Source organism: Leucopleurus acutus (genome assembly GCF_964270905.1).
Source record: "Leucopleurus acutus genome assembly, chromosome: 19".
NCBI classification, from domain to species: Eukaryota; Metazoa; Chordata; class Mammalia; order Artiodactyla; family Delphinidae; genus Leucopleurus; species Leucopleurus acutus.
Genome location: NC_139161.1, coordinates 29,974,816 through 29,995,318, shown reverse-complemented (window position 1 = coordinate 29,995,318; position 20,503 = coordinate 29,974,816). Strand labels below are relative to the sequence as shown.

General features: G+C 44.7%; 1 protein-coding gene across 1 annotated transcript in view; it reads right to left on the bottom strand.

Annotated features, from left to right (window-relative positions):
• Positions 1–20,503, bottom strand: part of TEX14 (testis expressed 14, intercellular bridge forming factor) — a gene marked incomplete at its 5' end in the record, with an annotated part of 80,023 nt that overhangs the window by 19,234 nt on the left and 40,286 nt on the right. The window contains 11 exons of the mRNA XM_082861416.1: positions 182–263; positions 2,866–2,932; positions 4,713–4,832; positions 7,327–7,427; positions 8,265–8,546; positions 9,419–9,507; positions 9,708–9,833; positions 12,131–12,237; positions 15,878–16,803; positions 18,178–18,313; positions 19,118–19,308. Of these exons, the coding sequence (XP_082717542.1) occupies positions 182–263; positions 2,866–2,932; positions 4,713–4,832; positions 7,327–7,427; positions 8,265–8,546; positions 9,419–9,507; positions 9,708–9,833; positions 12,131–12,237; positions 15,878–16,803; positions 18,178–18,313; positions 19,118–19,308 (2,227 nt within the window). The remainder of the gene's footprint in view (positions 1–181; positions 264–2,865; positions 2,933–4,712; positions 4,833–7,326; positions 7,428–8,264; positions 8,547–9,418; positions 9,508–9,707; positions 9,834–12,130; positions 12,238–15,877; positions 16,804–18,177; positions 18,314–19,117; positions 19,309–20,503) is intronic.

The following is a 20,503-nucleotide window of genomic DNA, read 5'->3' as shown; positions in this document are numbered from 1 at the left end:
ACACGGGTTCGTGCCCCGGTCCGGGAAGATCCCACATGCCGCGGAGCGGCTGGGCCCGTGAGCCATGGCCGCTGAGCCTGCGCGTCCGGAGCCTGTGCTCCGCAACGGGAGAGGCCGCAGTAGTGAGAGGCCCGCGTACCGCAAAAAAAGTAAAAATAAAAAAAATAATAATAGCATATACCTTTGTATAGGTTGGAATTGAGACCTGGTCAAAATTTCAGCATTCTTTCCAAGGTTTTTTCTCATTTGGAACTTTTCTTCACCTGAAAGAATAAAGTACATGCATTTTTTAGTGAATTTTTGCCAACCCAGATGATTACTTTCATTCTCGAGAATTTTCCTTGGTCTGATCCAGAATAAGAAATAATCTACATAAACAGAGTGCTTCCTAGTTGGGTTTGGAGTGAGCACTGTAGAAGAGGTTTTTGCTCTGAAAGTTTATTTCCCTTGCTCAGAGGGGAGAACTATATTCTGACTCTCAGAATACAATCAAGCCATTTACTGGCCTTTCAGTTATAACTGCACAGTTATTTCTGGAGACAAATGTTGTTTTGTCTTTTCAGGAAGGCAAACTGACCTGGTTCCTGTCAACAGACACCAGGGGGCGTTGAAACCAAGAATTGTTTGTTCACTAAAGATTCCAAATAGAAAAGACCACGAGGGCTTCCCTGGTGGTGCAGTGGTTAAGAATCCACCTGCCAATGCAGGGGACACGGGTTCCAGCCCTGGTCCAGGAAGACCCCACATGCCACAGAGCAACTAAGCCCATGCACCACAACTACTGAGCCCCCGTGCCACAACTACGGAAGCCCACAAGCCTAGAGCCTGTGCTCCGCAACAAGAGAAGCCACTGCAATGAGAAGCCCACGCACCACAAGGAAGAGTAGCCCCTGTTTGCCACAACTAGAGAAAAGCCTGCGTGCAGCAACAAAGACCCAATGCAGCCAAAAATAAATAAAATTAAATAAATAAATGAAAATTTTAAGAAAATGAAAAGAAAAGACCAATGTTCTGGGCATTCCCAGAACATTAACTGTGTCTCTTGGCCGCCAAACACCACTTAAAGAGTGGGGATGGGGTCTTGAGTACTAAGGAGCTAATTCAACTGTCTTCTGTTCTCGCTGGCCTCAAGCATCTGAAGTCACTCCTCCCCAGCTCTCAGTAAGGCCTCTGGACACACGGGGCCAGTATCCATTTTCCTTTCCACCATTACATAGCTCTGGTTTATAGAGAAGAGGACAGACAGACCAGCCTGCCCCGCTGGCAAATGCTCATGATCCGCCTGCCATTCCTTAGGTCCAGGAGGTAGTCTGGTAGGCAATGGGAGGCCCACTATAAAAGTGCCACCTTCAGCAGAAGCCAAGCTACTCTGAAACCCCACCAGTGGAGAAGCCTAGGGGTTCTTCTTCTTTCCACCCCTTTTCAAATGCCTAGAAAGCATAAACACCTGGAAAGCATAAATGAATTCCTAATAAGCACAATTTAGACCTGGAGGGGAACTTAGAGATTTTAGAGTGTAACTTTCTCCTTTACTTTACATGGAGGGAAAGTGGGGCCCTCAGGTGGAGTGACATGCCCAAGGTAATGCACAAAAAAAATCAGTGGCAGAACTGGGCTTGGAACCCAGCATGTATGCAACTTTTATCCCTGTTGTATTGCCTGGTATGGAGAGGATATATGGATATATCAGAGCCCTAGTGAAAAAGGGGGAGGAGAAGGGCTAAAAGGAGGAAACAGAGTAGAAATCAGAGGCTTCTACATGTACTTTAGATGTTTGTATCCAACTAGCCCTGGTTTTCTGACCTGCCTGCCCCATAACTTCTCTATCCTACTCAACTCTCTTCCAAACACTAGTGAAGTGGCCATGTACAGGTCAGGCTCACACAGAAAGTGATCATGGGCAGAGGCTCCACAGAAAGAGCTGGGTGGCCAGAGACCCAGGTTTGGGAACTTTAAATACATATTGTCCTGAGAATTTAACTGTTCATCTAAAAGCTTACAGCTTCTTAAAATGCTTGTGCCTGTGACGGGGGCCTGCATCAGGTTAGAGATGGCAGCTGGAGTATGCAGCAGGAGGAAGGGAGTATGGTCGGAACCTAAACCCACCCAGCCCGGGTTCAGACTGTTGAGACACGACCCTAGACCGAGCTACATGGCTTGGTAGGTGGGTAACCCTGGTTTTAAAAATGGATGGTTGCATACCTTAAAAGAGCGAAAGTGCACAATTTTTAAAATGCCTGTATCAGAACCTGTGGTTCACTTATATCTTGTCTTGTGTCACACCCCAGCTGCTGATCCAAGGTTAATTTACCATGTAACGGGAAGCAGTTGCTAAGTTATAGAGAACCCAAGGCCTCCCAAGGGAAGGACGTTACATTCACTGTACCGTTGGCTATCATTAACCCTTTGCTAAGATGCCAAGCAACCAAAGGAAAATGATGGTGGAACTCTGCCTTTTGGGGAAGAGAAGGACATGGAAACCTAGTTCTGGTTGTCGCTGTGTCAATAACTAGCTGTGTGGCCTAGGTCAACCCCTCAGGTCAGCTCAGCAAAGATAACTGAACACCTGCTATGTGCCACAAAAGAGCCTGAAATCTAGGGAAAGAGACTACAGGGGGAAAGTAGAAGAAGCAACTGCTATAACGTATGCTATAAGAATGCAAGGGGAGGTATAAATAACATGATGTATGGATGTCATGAGACTAGTGAGGGGCAGGGGAAATCACTGAGCCTAAGTTTTCTCATCTGTAAAATGAAAGGCCTGGAAGGTTATTTCTAAGGACCTTTCCAGCTCTAAACATGTGTGATCTGACAGAAAGTAAAGATGAGGGACTCTCAAAGGAATCTGCCCTGAGGGCTTATTACCAGAGGCTTGAGGTCGGGCACAAGCATGTTGTATTCCTTCAAAGTCTTCTTCAATGGGACTTGAGGTCTGCAAAAGAATGAAAGAGCAAAGAAAGGAGGGTCACTGGAGGCAGACATATCATCAGAAGGTGGAGAGAGAATTTCTTGATGTTCTTAAACCTTGAAAATCTTCATAAGGTTCCTACATCTTCTATAGAAAAAGAACAAACCTTCATCACAGACATTAAGCACTTATTTGTACTATATGTTCTTCCTCAACAACAAGCCCTCCCCCGCCTCCCATTCTGAGGTGGAATCGGGTGACTTTTCCCTTCATCATCCCCTCCTCACCACAACCTTCCAACAAAGATGTTTTGATTCCTGGGAGCTTTATCAGAAAAGCCAAAGAAGGTAGGAAAAACGGCCCAGACTGCAAAGCTACTCTATGGGGTGACAAGTCAGAACACTGGTTCCTTTGAGGGGAGGCAGGGAGTGGGAGGAAACACAAGGAGGTCTTTTGGGGGATCAAGAATGGTCTATTTCTTGATTTGGGTGCTGGCTACATGAGTGTGTTCAGCATGTAAAATTTCATGAGCTGTACACTAAAGACGTGTGTAGTCTTCTCCGTTATACTTTTTATATACATCTACATGTTACATGTATATACATATGTATGTTACATGTATATACATATGTATGTATATATACTTTATACATTTCTATTAAAGATTTTCTTAATGTCCCAGTCCACCGTAAAACCAAGAATGTTTAAAGGATTAATAATGGAAAATTGCTCTAATTGAGTTTTCAGAAGTGCCAACAAGTGGAAACTACGCGTTTTGATGCATCACTGAATTCTTGTCAGTCAAATGTTGTGACTGACATGTACAATCCTCTCTTTCCTCTTCCGTACCTTCCATATTGGTAAAAGAACCTCAAAAAGTGGCAGGTTAGGGGACAGGTGAGGTAAAAATAACATAAGTAAATAAGAGAATCCAATAAGTTTCATTTTATAAATGAAAATACTCTGTACAAACAGGTTCTTGCAAAAGCTAGGCAGATCCCAGAGAAAGCCCTGTGTACTGGACAGCCTCACATTCACTGCTGACACTGTGACTCTATTCCTGGCTCTCTCACCACTAAATCTGGCCAGGCCAGGGCTAATTCCCTACATCTGCGTTTGCCAGTTCTTCACACAGAGGAATAACAGCAGGCTGCCTTCTCTTCCCTTCAGGAAGGATGCGTGAATTGGGTAACATGAAGGAAAGTGTTTTGAAAAAAGAAGTACAAAGTGCTGTACAAATGCAGGAGCCACAATTTTGGGAGAAATTGCTTATGACCTTCATTATCAAAAATCTTATTTTTCACGTTTTTTCAAAACACACAAAAACACTGATAAATTGACATTATATACTTTTATGTGTAAGCTATTTTTCTTAATAAAAATAATTTTAAAGGAATAAGGCAACAGAAAAGCTGAAGATGTACTTTATCCTGAACTGTACATTTTTACCTCTAGGGGCTTCCCTGGTGGTGCAGTGGTTGAGAATACGCCTGCCAATGCAAGGGACACAAGTTCAAGCCCTGGTCTGGGAAGATCCCACATGCCGTGGAGCAGCTAAGCCTGTGCACCACAACTACTGAGCCTGCGCTCAAGAGCCCGCAAGCCACAACTACTGAAGCCCTCACGCCTAGAGCCCGTGCTCCACAACAAGAGAAGCCACCGCAATGAGAAGCCTGCGCACCACAATGAAGAGTAGCCCCTGCTCACCTCAACTAGAGAAAGCCCACGCACAGCAACGAAGACCCAATGCAGCCAAAAATAAAAACAAACAAATAAATAAATTTATTAAAAAAAATTTTTTTACCTCTAGAGCCAAGTTTTCTTGAGCAGTTGAGGAGTAAAAATATTCATGGTCTGGAGTTAAAACTTCATCTGTTCTGTCTTCAGAAGACTCTGGTGAACAAGCTGGTTGCACGGACTGATCCTATTAGTAAGGTAGGAAATCACTTTTAAGTTGGTGTTTATTGTAAACAAATCCCTTTACAGCTGGATGCAGTGTTAATGATGGGGTATCAAAAATTACTCTGTGGTCGGGGTGACACTCTCTGAGACCTTCCTGCCTACTTGCACCTCTGGCCCTCCTTCCCCACTGTGAGCTGTGAACCCCCTGGAGCAAATGTGACAAATGACAGTCCTGAATCTCAACATCCTTACCTGCACAGTGGAAGTGGGGGGAGGCTGGGTGACCTTTTTGCTCTAAAATTCACAGGAAGAAAAAAGTCCCTAGACAACTCAAGCTGGGGACTGAATTTAAACACCCTGATCCTCAAGAGCCTAGATACAGTCCATGTGTTGGCATTGTCCTCCAGGCTGAGGCTGCTCAGAACTGGGACTCCCTCAGGTACTCCCGTTTAAAGGCAAGTGAAGAAGCATGATTTTGGGGCTTCCCTGGTGGTGCAGTGGTTAAGAATCCACCTGCCAATGCAGGGGACACAGGTTCGAGCCCTGGTCCAGGAAGATCCCACATGCCGTGGAGCAACTAGGCCCGTGTGCCACAACTACTGAGCCTGCACTCTAGAGCCTGTGAGCCACAACTACTGAGCCTGCATGCCTGGAGCCCATGCTCCACAACAAGAGAAGCCACCGCAATGAGAAGCCTGCGCACCGCAATGAAGAGTAGCCCTCGCTCTCCGCAACTAGAAAAAGCCCACGTGCAGCAACAAAGACCCAACACAGCCAAAAATAAATAAATTAATTAATTTACAAATAAAAAAAGAAGCATGATTTTAAAGATAGCAATGCAATCTCAACAATAAAAACAAAATAAAGTAAGTTATTTCTTCAGCATCTCCACTCTACCCCTTCCTTTTTTGCTCTTTCTCTACATTCAGGCCCTGATCACCACATGGCCAGACAACTGGCTCCTTTCCTCACCTTCAGTCATCGCTTTGCAGAGGTTTTGTGGTTTATTTCCTTGGACATTGCTTTTGCCATACTTCCTCCTCTGTGCACTTAGCAGCTGCTTTCCTCAACCTCTCCTGTCAAACTGAAATTTCTCAGACAAGCTTGGCCTCCCATACCTTCCCCACTTCCCTGACAGAGCTGCTTCTCCAGCCAAGCCAGTATGTTGAATGTGGCACATCCTTCCAGCCCTCACATGGGAGAAAGAATAAATTGTCCTGTGAGCGGTTTGTGTGCTATGATTACTACAATAGTATGTTCTTCAAAAGACCTCTAATGTTATCACACCTGGCTTTTTACATTGTTTCATTCTCAGCTGCTGTTTATATTCTTTAAATGATCCTGGGCCCACGTCAATGGTGATTACAAAAATTCTGGTTCCTTGCTCTGGCTGGACTATGGCCCAACTGCATGCCTGAAGAATGCACTAAATCCCGGAAGCAAGGCCGTAACCCCAATGCAAATGCTAGGATATGACTGTATCCCAGAGATCTTGCTGAGGCAGAGGTTTCAGGCATGAACACATTCCTTCCACTGAGTTGAAAGCTGAATCTGGGTCTTAGGTGACATTCCAGGTGAAGGTACTCCCATCGCAACCCTGGCCTTGCTTTTCCTACTTCAATCTGACCTGAGTCACGAGCTTTGGTAGCTGACCATGCTTTAAGAGTTAGTCTTGGGACTTCCCTAGTGGCGCAGTGGTTAAGAATCTGCCTGCCAATGTAGGGGACATGGGTTCGATCCCTGGTCCAGGAAGATCCCACATGCCGTGGAGCAACTAAGCCCGTGCGCCACAACTACTGAGCCTGTGCTCTAGAGCCCGCGAGCCACAACTACTGAAGCCCTCGTGCCTAGGGCCCGTGCTCCGCAACAAGAGAAGTCACCGCACTGAGAAGCCCGCACACCAAAACGAAGAGTAGACCCCACTCTCGCCACAACTAGAGAAAGCCTGCGCGCAGCAACGAAGACCCAGCACAGCCAAAAATTAATTAATTAATTAAGAAAAAAAAGAGTTGGTCTTGTCTAGCCAACTTGACAGAAAGCTCAAGGGTCAGAGCTGAATATAACACTTGTCTGTGTTTTCCCCAAGCTCCGATATACACAATGCTTTGAGTTGAACTAACTCAAAAAGTATCAGGCAGGGCTTCCCTGGTGGCGCAGTGGTTGAGAGTCCGCCTGCCGATGCAGGGGACACGGGTTCGTGCCCCGGTCTGGGAGGATCCCACATGCCGCGGAGCGGCTGGGCCCGTGAGCCATGGCCGCTGAGCCTGTGCATCCGGAGCCTGTGCTCCGCAACGGGAGAGGCCACGGCAGTGAGAGGCCCACGTACCGCAAAAAAAAAAAAAAAAAAAAAGTATCAGGCAGGGAGGAAAGACTTCTTCTTTCATGTCAGAGACATGAGGGCACATGCTCCAACAAAAAAGAACTAAGATAGATATTATTTCAATGTCATAATACATAACAACTCAGTTCTAGTAGGTCTTTGGGTTCGAGTTGGCTCTCCAGGCAGTATGACTCACGCTGTAAGACTTCTCAACAACCACAGGTGCATCCGAACTTTCTTGGAAGACTTCCCCATGCTCTGGCTGCTCATTTTTTCTGGGGGGCAGGTGCCTGGTACCTAATAATTATAACACAATCATTGTCACTTGGTGATATTCAAATGGCATGGAAGGGGCAAAGGGTGGCATGAGAGAAGAGATGTAGGCATATTCTGCCAAGGGTGGCCATGTTTCATATGTCAAATCGAGGTGGAGACTGTTAGGCTAGTCTGGCCCCAGCACGTGGCCCTGGATCAGCCACCCTTTTGCCTACCCATTCAAGAGCGATGCTTGACAAGGAACAGATATTAAATACCAAAAAAATCCAAACCAATAGATTTTCTACCTAAGATAAATAATAATTTTAGATGTACCTTCCTTTGATTTGCAAACAACTGTGAAACGATATCCCATGCCCTGATTGCAAGCAAATTACCAGGTAGAAATACACACTCTTCAGTTTTCACCTACAAATCTCTAAAAGTGATGACAGTAAATGTCGTTTGTCTCTAAGTTCCTCAGGCATAGACTCTCTGAGAGCCACTGGAATTTTTCTGGCTTAAAATGCAACGCAAAGAAGGGGGCAGTAGGGAGTGGCCTTCCACCAATGCCCTCAGGTAAAAGGTTCGATTCTTTGTGAGGTTAGACCCAGATCCAGGGTCAGTGCATGGAGATTATTTTATTTCCTTTGGACAAAGGAATCTGCTCCGGTAATAGAAAAACTCATGAATCTCTGGACTTCTTTACCTGTCTGAAGGACAGTGGGATTAGAAGGGTATGCTGCTTTCCCCTGGAATTCAGGATTCCCAGACAGGTAGGAAAGAAGACCAAAGGAAATATTCTAGGAGGTTTACTTATTTTTGAGAGCTGACAACTTGATAGAGCTCACCTACCCTGACTCGTCCAACTGAACTTACCGCTGAAACTTCGAGGCCCTGGCTGTCTGCCATGTTGGTCACTGTTGCGGTCACTGCTGTCTGTTTTGTCACACTTGCCATTTCCTCCTGGCTCATCATTTTTCTTGGGATGCTCTACAGCTTGCTGCCAATCCACGTCCTCAGGGACCCTAATGGGGGGCTGCAGCAGGGGATCAGGCCTGTTTTCAGCCTCATTTTCTAAAGTCACACTACTCTGAGGATGCCAAGGAGGTACTGCCAGCTGCCCAGTAGCTGCTTTCTCTGCCATTTCTTTCACCTCCGCTGGATATAAGAGAAAGCAGCGTTTAAAAGATCACTGTGAATGCTGGAAACAAAAGCTTTAGATCCTTAAAGAGTTATGTCATATTTTATAGCTCATATTGTCACAATGATTGCGTTTTTGGAATTGCATCATCCTTAGCTTGGCCTGAAGCAGAGGAGAGGAGAGAACTGATGATAGAGTAAGGGAAAGGCAGAATTTCAGTTAGTTACAGTGCTTTTTGCTGAATTAGAGTAAAAAGTAACAGGAAACTTGTAGACGGACCTCCTTGCTGTGAAGATTTTATAAGAAAAGGACATCTGAAGCCCCTAGTCTGTAGAGACTAATGGAAGGAATTCCATTGAGTCTGTCTAGCCTTTCTAGACCACGCTGAGCTCATATTTGGGGAGTACGCATGTATGTGTTCATGTGTGTTTTCACTCCCATTTTCTCTACTTTTGCAATGTCACTTAGCTTTAGTATCAAAAAACGTAGATGCTGTATCCTGTTAAGCTTACAAGATTAGACTGATACAAAAGGATAATGCCCACAAAATATGTGAAAGTGACACTGCAAGCTCTCTACCTTAATAATGTTATATATTAAACATCTATATTGTGTGTTTTTACTGCATGTGTTATATAGCATAGATACATATATATATATGTATACACATGTAAAACAGAAGAATTTCCTATATAGTATAGAAATGAATAAAGCACTTCTCTCTGCAGTGTGTAATCAGAAAGGTCTTGCTTTTAAAATGGAACAATCTAAAAAGAAAAGAATATGGGAGAACAATGCAATACAGGCTGTGTACTTACAGATGACAACAAGGTTAGAAAGATACTTTAAATTTCATTTTGTTCAACAGAATCCATGACTTTATACTCACTTTTCCATTTTAAGTGTATCTCTCCAGCATCTTCATTATTTCTTGACTTTGTGTTATAGATTTTAGAAGACACAGATTCCATACTGATCCTGAATTGCATAGATTTGGAGGAAGGGAGTGAGTGGACACAAACACATCAGTTTGCTCAAGTTCCTGGCACAACCCCAAGCCCATCAACCCACCCGGAGGACTGTCCCCTATTACTCTGAGCCGTTCCTGAGATTGCACTGATTCCGACCCACCACCAGGGAGCACTAGACTTCTCAACGTTCAGGCCACAAGGCTCTACCTGGAAGAGCCTTGGCCAGGGGTGGATGATGTGAGTGGTCCCTGTGGGTGGCCTGGCCCAGTGAGGAGTGCACCACTGAGCTGTGTCGTTCTGGTTTGGGCACTGGACTCTCTAGGCCTTCCCTGGCTAAGAAATAAAAGGAGTGGGTTAGAAGATCTCGAGGTAGAAGACCCACAACTGAAACGCAGCTGCACCAGACAGAATCCTGGTTACTTGGGCTGTAGCAGAGCCCTGCCACAATGCCACAGAACATAGGTGAAGGTTCAGTAGCTGTTCCTGCCCTTTGATCAGAATCCTCTGGTAATATGCACACCTGCATATCAGTGATAGCACAATAGCTAACATTTGTAAAGATGGTCTTGAGGCACCAGGGGCTCTGAAGAACATTCAGAGATCTTCAGCCTAGTTTCACTGAGTTCGAGACCATGTCCTGCCACTGGCTAGCTGTCTGACTTTGGCAAACTTCAATCTCTCTGGGCCAAGGTTTCCTCGTCTGCAAAACAAGGGAGTTTCTTTTTCCTCTAAATATTCCATTATAATATATATGTTATCACCTATTAAACTAACTCTTTGAAAATGTGTGATCTATGGCATATATGTGAATTCCCTTTTATCCAGAATACCCCACTCTCCCACTGGATCAGAGTGCAGAGACTGTTGAATTGGAAAGGTCACATCCAATCAGTTTCTTTGAAGAGCAATTTGGCAATAGCTATCAAGAATCTTTAAAATGTTCAAACCCTCTGAGCTAGTAACTCTGCTTCTGAGAATCTATCAAGGACATAACCCAAAATGCAAAAAAAAAAAATTTACTGACAAGTCACTGTAGCCCTATTCATAACAGGAAAACAAAAAATAAAGAATAAAACAACCTAAAATTCAACAATGGGGGAAATTCAACAATTTCAAAGTAAGTTTACAGGATGTTTTTAATAACAAGGGATAACCATGTTCTAATATAAAGCAAAAACTGAGGATACAAAATTGCCTACATGTATATAATTACAATTTTTTTAAGCATACAGAAAGAGTAGGTGGATTGGTAGCAAAGTGTTAAACTTTTCTTTAGTCAGTTTTTTGTTCTCCTGGGGGAAGAGGGTGGAGCTGGGCAGGCGAAGCCACAACTACAGCTTTTGCTTTGTCATCCAGTGGCTATACTATCACCCTATATGCCTCTGTCAATGATGTGACTGCTAAACTCTCTGATGCCAGTTAGGTGGTTCTTCAATTAATTTCCTTTGTAAAGGTAAAATACACTAATCTAAAATGTCTGGGCATTTTCCTTGATTCTCCCTTAATGTACATATTTAACCAAAATGAATGGAACAGCAAATTTGTCATTAGTTTTAGTCACCACTGGGAATAGGTACAAAATTTTCTTTCCAGGAGGACTGACTTCAAGCTGTGGATTAATGTTGCCATTTAACCACAGAAAAGGAAAACTAAATTGATATAATACTCTATCTTGAAAAACATTTATTGCTCCATTAATAATTCCTCCTATGCAGGGACTTCCCTGGTGGTCCGGTGGGTAAGACTCCGTGCTTCCAATGCAGGGGGCCTGGGTTTGATCCCTGATCAGGAACTAGATCCTGCATGCATGCCACAGCTAAGAGTCCACATGCCACAACCAAGAGTTCTAAGTGTCTGCATTATGCAACTAAGAGTCCGCATGCCGCAACTAAGACCCGATGCAGTCAAAATAAATAAATAATTTTTAAAATAATAATAATTCCTCTTATGCAAAATAAAATTTGTTTTACCTAAGTTCTTAAAAACCCAGCATACGCATACACTCTCCTTCTGGTGATCTGTGCTGAAACCAATTCATTTTGTTGATCTGGCTAAAAATCAGAGGCCGCAAGGTAACAATGATACTGTTCAACCCCCTCCTTCTGTCCCCCAGAGTCAGTGATGCTTATTTTGAACAACACTGGTTTTCACATAGTTTGGTTTCTGTAGCACTGGTGCATGGAATACTTGGCAATTCTTTTTATAAGAAAAACAATCTGGGGACTTCCCTGGTGGTCCAGTGGTTAAGAATCTGTGCTTCCAATGCAGGGGGTGCAAGTTCAGTACCTGGTTGGGGAACTAAGATCCCACATGCTGTGCGGTACAACCAAAAAAAAAAAAAAAACCCACAATCTGGGCAGTTTCAGAAAGGCAGGATGCTTTACTTTTGACAACTGATGAGTTCTGTGTGGCTAACCTGCCAGCCACTTGATGTCCCCTGCAAGTCTCCATTATACCACTATTCTCACTTACGCAACGGAGAGAACTTGCCAAGATCTGTTTCTGTGTTACTATGCCTCATCTCTCACAATCTCTTTGTCACTAGACATATGAAGATCATTAAGTGGCCTCAGGGTCACATGGGAGTCTAAAGACATGGTGACACAAAGAACAATACAATGTTAACCCACCTGCTGGTATTTTGGTTCCTGTTTCTTTCCAAACTGTCCTTGGCTCCGTGAGTGGGCTGAAACTGTTCACCTCTGCTCTGTTTTCCAGGACCAGAAAGAGATGGCAGCTTAAAAATCAGTAGACATGTTTCAGTGCTTTGATGAAGGAATTCCTCTTCCCTTCTCTGTCACATTCTATATATATATATATATATATATATATATATATAATTTTTTTCTTTTTGGCTGCGTTGGGTCTTCGTTGCTGTGCGCGGGCTTTCTCTAGTTGCCATGAGTGGGGGCTACTCTTCGTTGCAGTGCACGGGCTTCTCATTGTGGTGGCTTCTCTTGTTGTGGAGCATGGGCTCTAGGTGCGCGGGCTTCAGTAGTTGTGGCGCGCACGGGCTTAGTTGCTCCGCGGCATGGGAGATCTTCCCGGACCAGGGCTCGAACATGTGTCCCCTGCATTGGCAGGCGGATTCTTAACCACTGCGCCACCGGGGAAGTCCCTTCACATTCTATTTTTAAAGCCATTCTCGCTAAGTGTGTAGAACTAACCAGACCTCTCAAGACAATTTCATTTTGCATGTTTCACATCTAGTAACGCATCTCTTAGCTGGAGGCCTATACATAGAAATGTTGGCCCCCAGGACTCCAGGCTGAACAGGGCACAAGTGGAGAAGGAGCAGACAAAATAGACATCAAAAATCCCCAAACTTGGACTTCCCTGGTGGCTCAGTGGTTAAGAATCCGCCTGCCAATGCAGGGGACACAGGTTTGAGCCCTGGTCCGGGAGGATCCCACATGCTGCGGAGCAGCTAAGCCCATGCGCCACAACTGCCGAGCCTGCACTCTGGAGCCCAAGTGCCACAACCACTGAGCCCGAGCACCACAACTACTGAAGCCCGCACGCCTAGAGCCCGTGCTCCGCAACAAGACACCACAATCAGAAGCCCGCTCGCCACAACTAGAGAAAGCCCGCGCGCAGCAACGAAGACCCAACACAGCCAAAAATAAAAATAAATAAATACATAAATAAATAAATTTATTTTTTAAAAAAATCCCCAAACTTTCCCCTATATTAATTAAGGCAGCAGGTTTTGTGGCAGGAGCCCCAGGCCCTGGGTTCTAGTCTGACCTTTGCTCAGACTAACCTAAGAGAGCCTTATGTTTCAGTTTCCTCATCCATAAAACAGGGACAATAATATCTACCTAAACCCACCAGGGGGATGCTATGAAAATAAAACACAACAACAAAAAAAGGCCACAATACTTCGGAAATAGTAGAAGCAAAATAAATGAAAGTCTATGCCCTTTATCCAAAAGAAAGACTTTGGGATCTGCTTACTCCAATTTTAACAAACTTAATTATATATCCTAACCTATTAAGGCAACAAATGTGAGATTTGGGGATGGCAGCAAGGTGCCTAAAGGTGAGAAGATACATAAAAATGATCATAATCTCTTTGGAATATGACCTCCAGAGGCTCTTCTGTGGCGGCAGCATTATATCATGGAACATCACAATAACAGATGTTCAGAAAAATGTCATGGTCACCAAGGAAAGGCCAGTATATATTTAGAATATATCCAAAATAGGTATTTAGAATAATGGGAAGTTTATAATGTTTTCATTCAGTATGATTAAAAATTTGAGAATGGAGAAATTAAAAGAATGAATTTCAATTGTCTGAAAAAAATCATTGAGGTGAAAATGCCTTACTCCTGATTATGCTAGAAAACCAGGGTACACTTTTTAAAGAACAATTGAAATACGGTGTAATTGTTTTCCCCATAGTCTCATGTACTAGTAGGTGGCTTCCAACAATGACTGTCATCAATTCCTTCCCTCCCTGCCATTTGGGAGCTGGAATCTACTTCCCTCCCCTTGAATCTGTGCTGGCTTCATGACTCTGACCAACAGAAAAGCAGCAGAAGTGACACTGTCCTAGTTTTTAAGAGGCCTGGCCGCTTCAGCTTTCACTTGGGAAGCCAGCTGCCATGCTGCAGAGAAGCTTGGGTGAATGAAAGGCCAAGCGCGGAGAGAGGCCCTCTGGGGGAGCCTAAGGCACCAGACGGGTAAGTGAAGCCTTCTTGGACCTTCTTGCCCAGCCCAGCCTCCAGCTGAATGCAGTCGAGGGGGTGATCCCAGCCGGTGCCACATGGAATGGAGGAATCACTCAGTTAAGCCCTGTCTTATTCCTGACCCACAGAATTATGAGAAATAATAAAACATTGTTATTTTAAGTCACTAAGTTTGGGCTTTTGTTGTTGTTGTCAGACAGCAATAGGTAACCAAAACACAGTATACAATAAAAGTTATTTCTAATGGTTTTCTAGCAAACTCTAACTTCCAATAGAAACAGAAAAATTAAGAATCTAAGTAAATTCTTTGTGCCTCCTCTTTACATAAAAACAAATGCCAAGGCTTTTCCAAATGTTCTAAGTGAGGACTGAAGCCTCACTGAAATTCAGCAAGGAACAGTGAAACAGCACGAGACTGGGAGTCAGAAACCTGCCCCTGACCAGCTGTGGGCCTCGGCAGTAGCGCAGCAAGGCATGGGGGTTAAGTGGGAGTCGTCTGCCCTGTGCAGGCCTAAGCGGGTGCACTGCAGGTGGAGGATTTTAAAACAATAATAAAACTCACCAAAAGCCTGCTTTTTATTACCATGAGCCAGAAACTCTAAATAATTATAGTAATAAGATCTTCCTTCCAATGGTGCTGACCTCTCCTACTCCACCCCGCTCTCAGCCACACCAGTGGACCTTGGAAAGTTTAAGTCTCGGAGCTTGAGCTTCACACTCTGTAAAAGGATGGGCTCGATCCACCTCTAAAATTCTGATTCAAGAGGCAGCCAGCTCTGCATGTGTGAACTTGTTCAAATTCATTCGTTTAGTCCTTCCCTCAATGACTGTTTATCAAGTACCTTCTACGTGCTAGGCCCCCTTCTTGGTGTGGGGACACAGCATGAGTAAGACCTGTCCTTAAGAAGCTCATGGAGGAAGCACTCTTCAACCCATGGTTTCTCACATCCTCTGAGGCATCTTCTTTGACTATCGAGTCCCTCTGTCCCCCACTGGTGTCTGAAATACTCACAGTAGAGCTTGTGGTTCATTCATCATAATATCCCAGGGTCTAATAAATAGCCTCTTGCTCTATAAATGTTTGTTGAATGAGTGAATGAATGAATGAATAAGCAATTTAAAATGGGGATTAATACCTGCCCAAGATACCATATTTGGTGAGCCGAACTATATAAAAGTGTCAATACTTGATTATTTTAACCTATAGAACAACAATTTCACATGGTTCAAACTTCTCTGAATTTACAGAGAAGGACATGGGCTGTGTGCTGGGTTTGGAACAGGAGGTGAAGAGTTATCTATCTTGGGCTTCCCTGGTGGCGCAGTGGTTGGGAGTCCGCCTGCCGATGCAGGGGACACGGGTTAGTGCCCTGGTCTGGGAGGATCCTGCATGCCGCAGAGCGGCTGGGCCCGTGAGCCATGGCCGCTGAGCCTGCGCGTCCAGAGCCTGTGCTCCGCGGCGGGAGAGGCCACAATAGTGAGAGGCCCGCGAAACACACACACACACACAAAAAAAGTGTTATCTATCTTGGAATTCCAACCTAGAGGCCTTACTTCCCAAAGCCAAGAGGACCCCACTGTGAGCTGGCTGTGCTGACGTCAGTCCTTGCCCGCAGGTCAGGGGCAATGCTGAGCCGGCTCCAGATCCTGCTTGTGCTGCCCTGCCCCCATTCTCAGCCTTACCTGTTGGCCCTTCTCCGGCTGATCCCTAGTGCTTTCTTCAGGGACTTGGGGGAAAGGGGTGAAAGGTGTCCAGCCACAGCTGCTTCTTTTCTTGGACCTTTTGCCAAAATGTCCTCCTTGAAAGTCTCTCATTGTTCTTGGAGACTTTGCTAGGGTCGGGCAGTTGCCCTCAGTGTCCGGCTGCAGGTTCCCTGGCAGCTGCATGGCAGGAGGAATATAGCTTGAAGCTTGGGGGCCCAGGGCTGAAGGCCAGTCATAGCCGTTTGCAAACTCTCTTGAGGAAGCCCACAGAGACCTGCCCTCCTGCTCCTTCTGTGTCATCTCAAGCTTATCTACTTTCTGTTGAATACTCCTCAGCAAATTGGCATTCTGGTGCATTAAGGTCTGTGAAATCTTTAGATTCAGCACACACTTACTGATGTACTGCTCGGTCAGGGACCTGTTGCTCACGTTGCCCTTGGCTCCTCTGGCTGGCTCAGGCAGGCTGGGTGAACTCAGTGAACCACTCTGCCAGCCCCAGTCCTCAAAGGAGAGCTCCGTGTCAGCTTCTGAAGAGCTGCTGTCTTCATGAGAAAAACAGCATGCCTCTCTCTCCATCTTTTCCAACTCTTCTTCCATGGACTTCAGTTCATCTACCTGGTTTTGTCTGGCCCCCTCAAGAGATGAACCAGTTCCTGGGGGCTCTTCCTCTTTGTCATCTCCCATGTCCAGGCAGCCTGAGTAGATTTCGTTGATTTCGAAGCTGCAGAGGCTTGCCTGATCTGGGCTGGAGCTCCTGGCCTCTTCCCCCACAGAGCAAGCAGGAGAAGCAGTGTCTTGGTTCTGTGTCTCCTGGGCCTCCAGACTTGGGTCTGGGGCCAGAGGCTCTGGTGCTGCTTTCTTGGTGAGAGTGGAGTGACCCCTTGGTGAATGAAGCTGGCCACCTGCTGAAAAGAGAAGCAACATGCAGCTGATTGAAGTGATTACAGCAGCTCAGCAGCCTTGGCTTGTTGCTCCAGCAGCATGAGAACACAGAAAAAAGCTTTTTATCTTCCCACTCCCTTTCCAGTTAGGAAGACTACCAGATACACACACAGAGGGTGAGAGGGTATTTCTAACTATTTTGATGTGGGTTGAGATAGAAAATTTGGGGGACTTCCCTGGTGGCGAAGTGGTTAAGACTGGGTGCTCCCTATGCAGGGGGCCCGGGTTCGATCCCTGGTCAGGGAACTAGATTCCACATGCATGCTGCAACTAAGGAGTCCACCTGCCACAACTAAGGAGCCCACCTGCTGCATCTAAGACCCAGTGCAACCAAATAAATATATATATATGTATATGTAAGAGGAAAAAAAAAAAGAAAATTTGGGAAGGATCAAACCCGGGAGGAAATGTTCTAAGCTTAAGTTATAGTATGTTCAAAACATGCATAACTTCAGGACAAGCAAATTACAGGCCCCTGAATCTTAGGACTAAATTCATACTTTACACTAAAGGTGTTTGAATATTCATGTCAGTTCAAGTTGTGCTCTTTGTGAGCATCTGATAAAAGAAGCTGAGACACTGCCCAAGAAGCCACTGCACTGAGAGAGATAATACCTCAAAAAATAACTCCAGGACTGACTACCCACCACCCCTGGTTGATGGTGTACAGCTCGCAGAGAATGGGTCGAAGGAGCCAAAGTAATAAGAGCTTGGAGGGCCATTCTGGAGGCTTCCAGGCCTGTCCAAAGAGTCAGAGAATAGTCACTTGGCTAGAATCCAAAGGCCTATGTTCCAGCTGCGTAATAAACCTGGAATTGTGAGCAAGCCACAACCTCTCTGAACCTTAGTTTTCGCATCTGGAATATGAGGGCATCAAGCCAGATGATTGCAAGGTCCTTTCCAGCTCAGAGCTCTAAGGTTTCCAAGTGTACTAAAAAGCAGTAAGGCTTTAGAAAAAAGGTTGGAAGGAAACACCAAAATGTTAACAAATTATTTCTGACGAATTAAAATGTTAAGTAATCTTCTTTGTATTGTTTAGAATTTTCTATAATGAGCAGATAATAGTTTTAAATTTTAAAATCACCATTTTTATTTGTGAAACAATTAAATACATTCCTAAATCATACTAGAAAGAAACAGATTGTTACTGCACAGTTCTGGATCCAATCAAGGTGCATATGGAGCCCGAAAAGTTTAACTTAATAATTTTAAGGATCTTGATTTTTCTCTAAGGCATCCATCCTTCCCAGTATAAGTTATGAGTATAGTTTGGAGGAGTTGATTAGTTACAGCTCTAAGAACACATTCATGTCAAAACCTGTGGGTCAAGGCCATACCTGCTTCCTTCAGCTCTTTTATTTGCAATGGATGTTCTGAAGTCACTCCTAAACAGACATTGACATCAGGATGGAGTTCATATCTCTGCACCCTGGGACTCTCGGTTGGCTGAGTTCTCTGGGCTCCAATAAAATCCTGTAACAAGGGAAGTACTGGCAAGGACATATCTGCAATCATCTGAATGTCACTGGTGTTTTAGAAACATATCTAGGTGTCAAACAAACCCCCCGTTACCCCAGTTGGGTAGACTGACTGTAGTCCTGATAAACGAATTAACTGTTAATTACCAATATTTAAAAAGTAATAACAGGGACTTCCCTGGTGGCACAGTGATTAAGAATCTGCCTGCCAATGCAGGGGACACGGGTTCAATCCCTGGTCCGGGAAGATCCCACATGCCGCAGAGCAACTAAGCTCGTGCACCACAACTACTGAGCCGGCGCTCTAGAGCCTGCGAGTCACAACTACTGAGCCCGTGTGCCACAACTACTGAAGCCCGTGCCCCTAGAGCCCGTGCTCCCCAACAAGAGAAGACACCACAATGAGAAGCCTGCTCACCGCAACGAAGAGTAGCCCCCACTCGCCACAACTAGAGAAAGCCCACGTACAGCAACAAAGACCCAATGCAGCCAAAAATACAAAAAAAAATAATAAATTTTTAAGAAAAGTAGTAACAGTAGCTGTCATTCATTGAATCGCACTGTGTGCCTACAGGGTGTCCCTTTTATGTACTGACACTCCGCAGCCTCCCTCCACAATTCCCTGCTGCCCTCACCAAGTTAGGCAGTTAGAATTTTCTTGGGAACACAGAAAGGGTGTAATGAAATGAGGATTTCCAAAATATCCTACAACTTGGTCTCTAGCTTCTTCTTGGTCTCTAACTCCCTATCCTCTGAGATAGGTAAGCAGAAATAAACTCCCAACAACTTCACAGCTTACCTTTAAGTCATTTTTCAGAATATACTGGATATCTTGAAGGTTCATAGTTCGGTCTTTCTGCTTGACCTGGATGCCTGACTTAACAATGTCATAGTAAGGTTTCGGAAGCCTGACATCAGCTTCTAAATAATTTCCCGACACTATGGTTTCTTTAATGACTGAGCCATCTAAGTCATCCCAGGGTATGCTGTCTGTTAAGGAAAAAGCCATAGGAAGGAGAGACATTAAGAAATCACATGAAATTGTCTAACCTTTGTCAAGTCACTCAACCTCTTTAAAATTAATTTCTTTCTGTAGAAAAACTACCGGAAGCCCAATAACAAAGGAGAAACCACTTGACCCAAATAACAGGGAAATCCCTGCCACAGAGACAGGAAAAAATAGTGTCAGACTCATGTAGGTATGGACTCTCTGCTGGCAGACCTAGGGACCACAAGGGAATGTTTCCTGGTGTCAAGTAGGCTTGCCCAGTACATTCATGTCATGGAAGGTGTGGTTTTTGCCTCTGAGACTGTAAACACTGCTAAATGGGGGCTGATTCTCACCCCCTTAGTGAATGTGGCATGTATGCCTTCACCTTGGAGTTCTATATGTTTGGAAGGGTTTCTATGTCTTTTAAGTGACACTGCTTATACATACGCTGGATTCTGGGTGTGTTTGATTTCACAGTTTACTTCTCAGAGGCCAGTCCTTTCCCCTCGTTTATAAGTTCTTAACATAGAGAACAGACTTGCGGTTGCCAAAAGGGATGGGGGAAAGGAGTTTGGAGTTGGTAGATGCAAACTATTACATTTAGAATGGATAGACAACAAGGTCCTAATGTATACCACAGGGAACTATATTCAATATTGAACCATAGGGCTTCCCTGGTGGTGCAGTGGTTGAGAGTCTGCCTGCTAATGCAGGGGACATGGGTTCGAGCCCTGGTCTGGGAAGATCCCACATGCCTGCCGTGGAGCAACTAGGCCCGTGAGCCACAACTACTGAACCTGCGCGTCCGGAGCCTGTGCTCCGCAACAAGAGAGGCCGCGATAGTGAGAGGCCCACGCACCGCGACGAAGAGTGGCCCCCACTTGCCATAACTAGAGAAAGCCCTCGCACAGAAACGAAGACCCAACACAGCAAAATAAATTAATTAATAAACTCCTACCCCAAACATCTTCTTTAAAAATATATACATATTGAACTATATTCAATATAGTTTTTCAATATGAGAAACCATAATGGAAAAGAATACAAAAAAAGAATGTATATATGTGTATAACTGAGTCACTTTGCTGTACAGCAGAGATTGCACAACATTGTAAATCAACTATACTTCAATTTAAAAAAAAAGTTCTTAAGGGGCACCTTACAGAGACCCACCCCTAAGCATTGACAGCAATA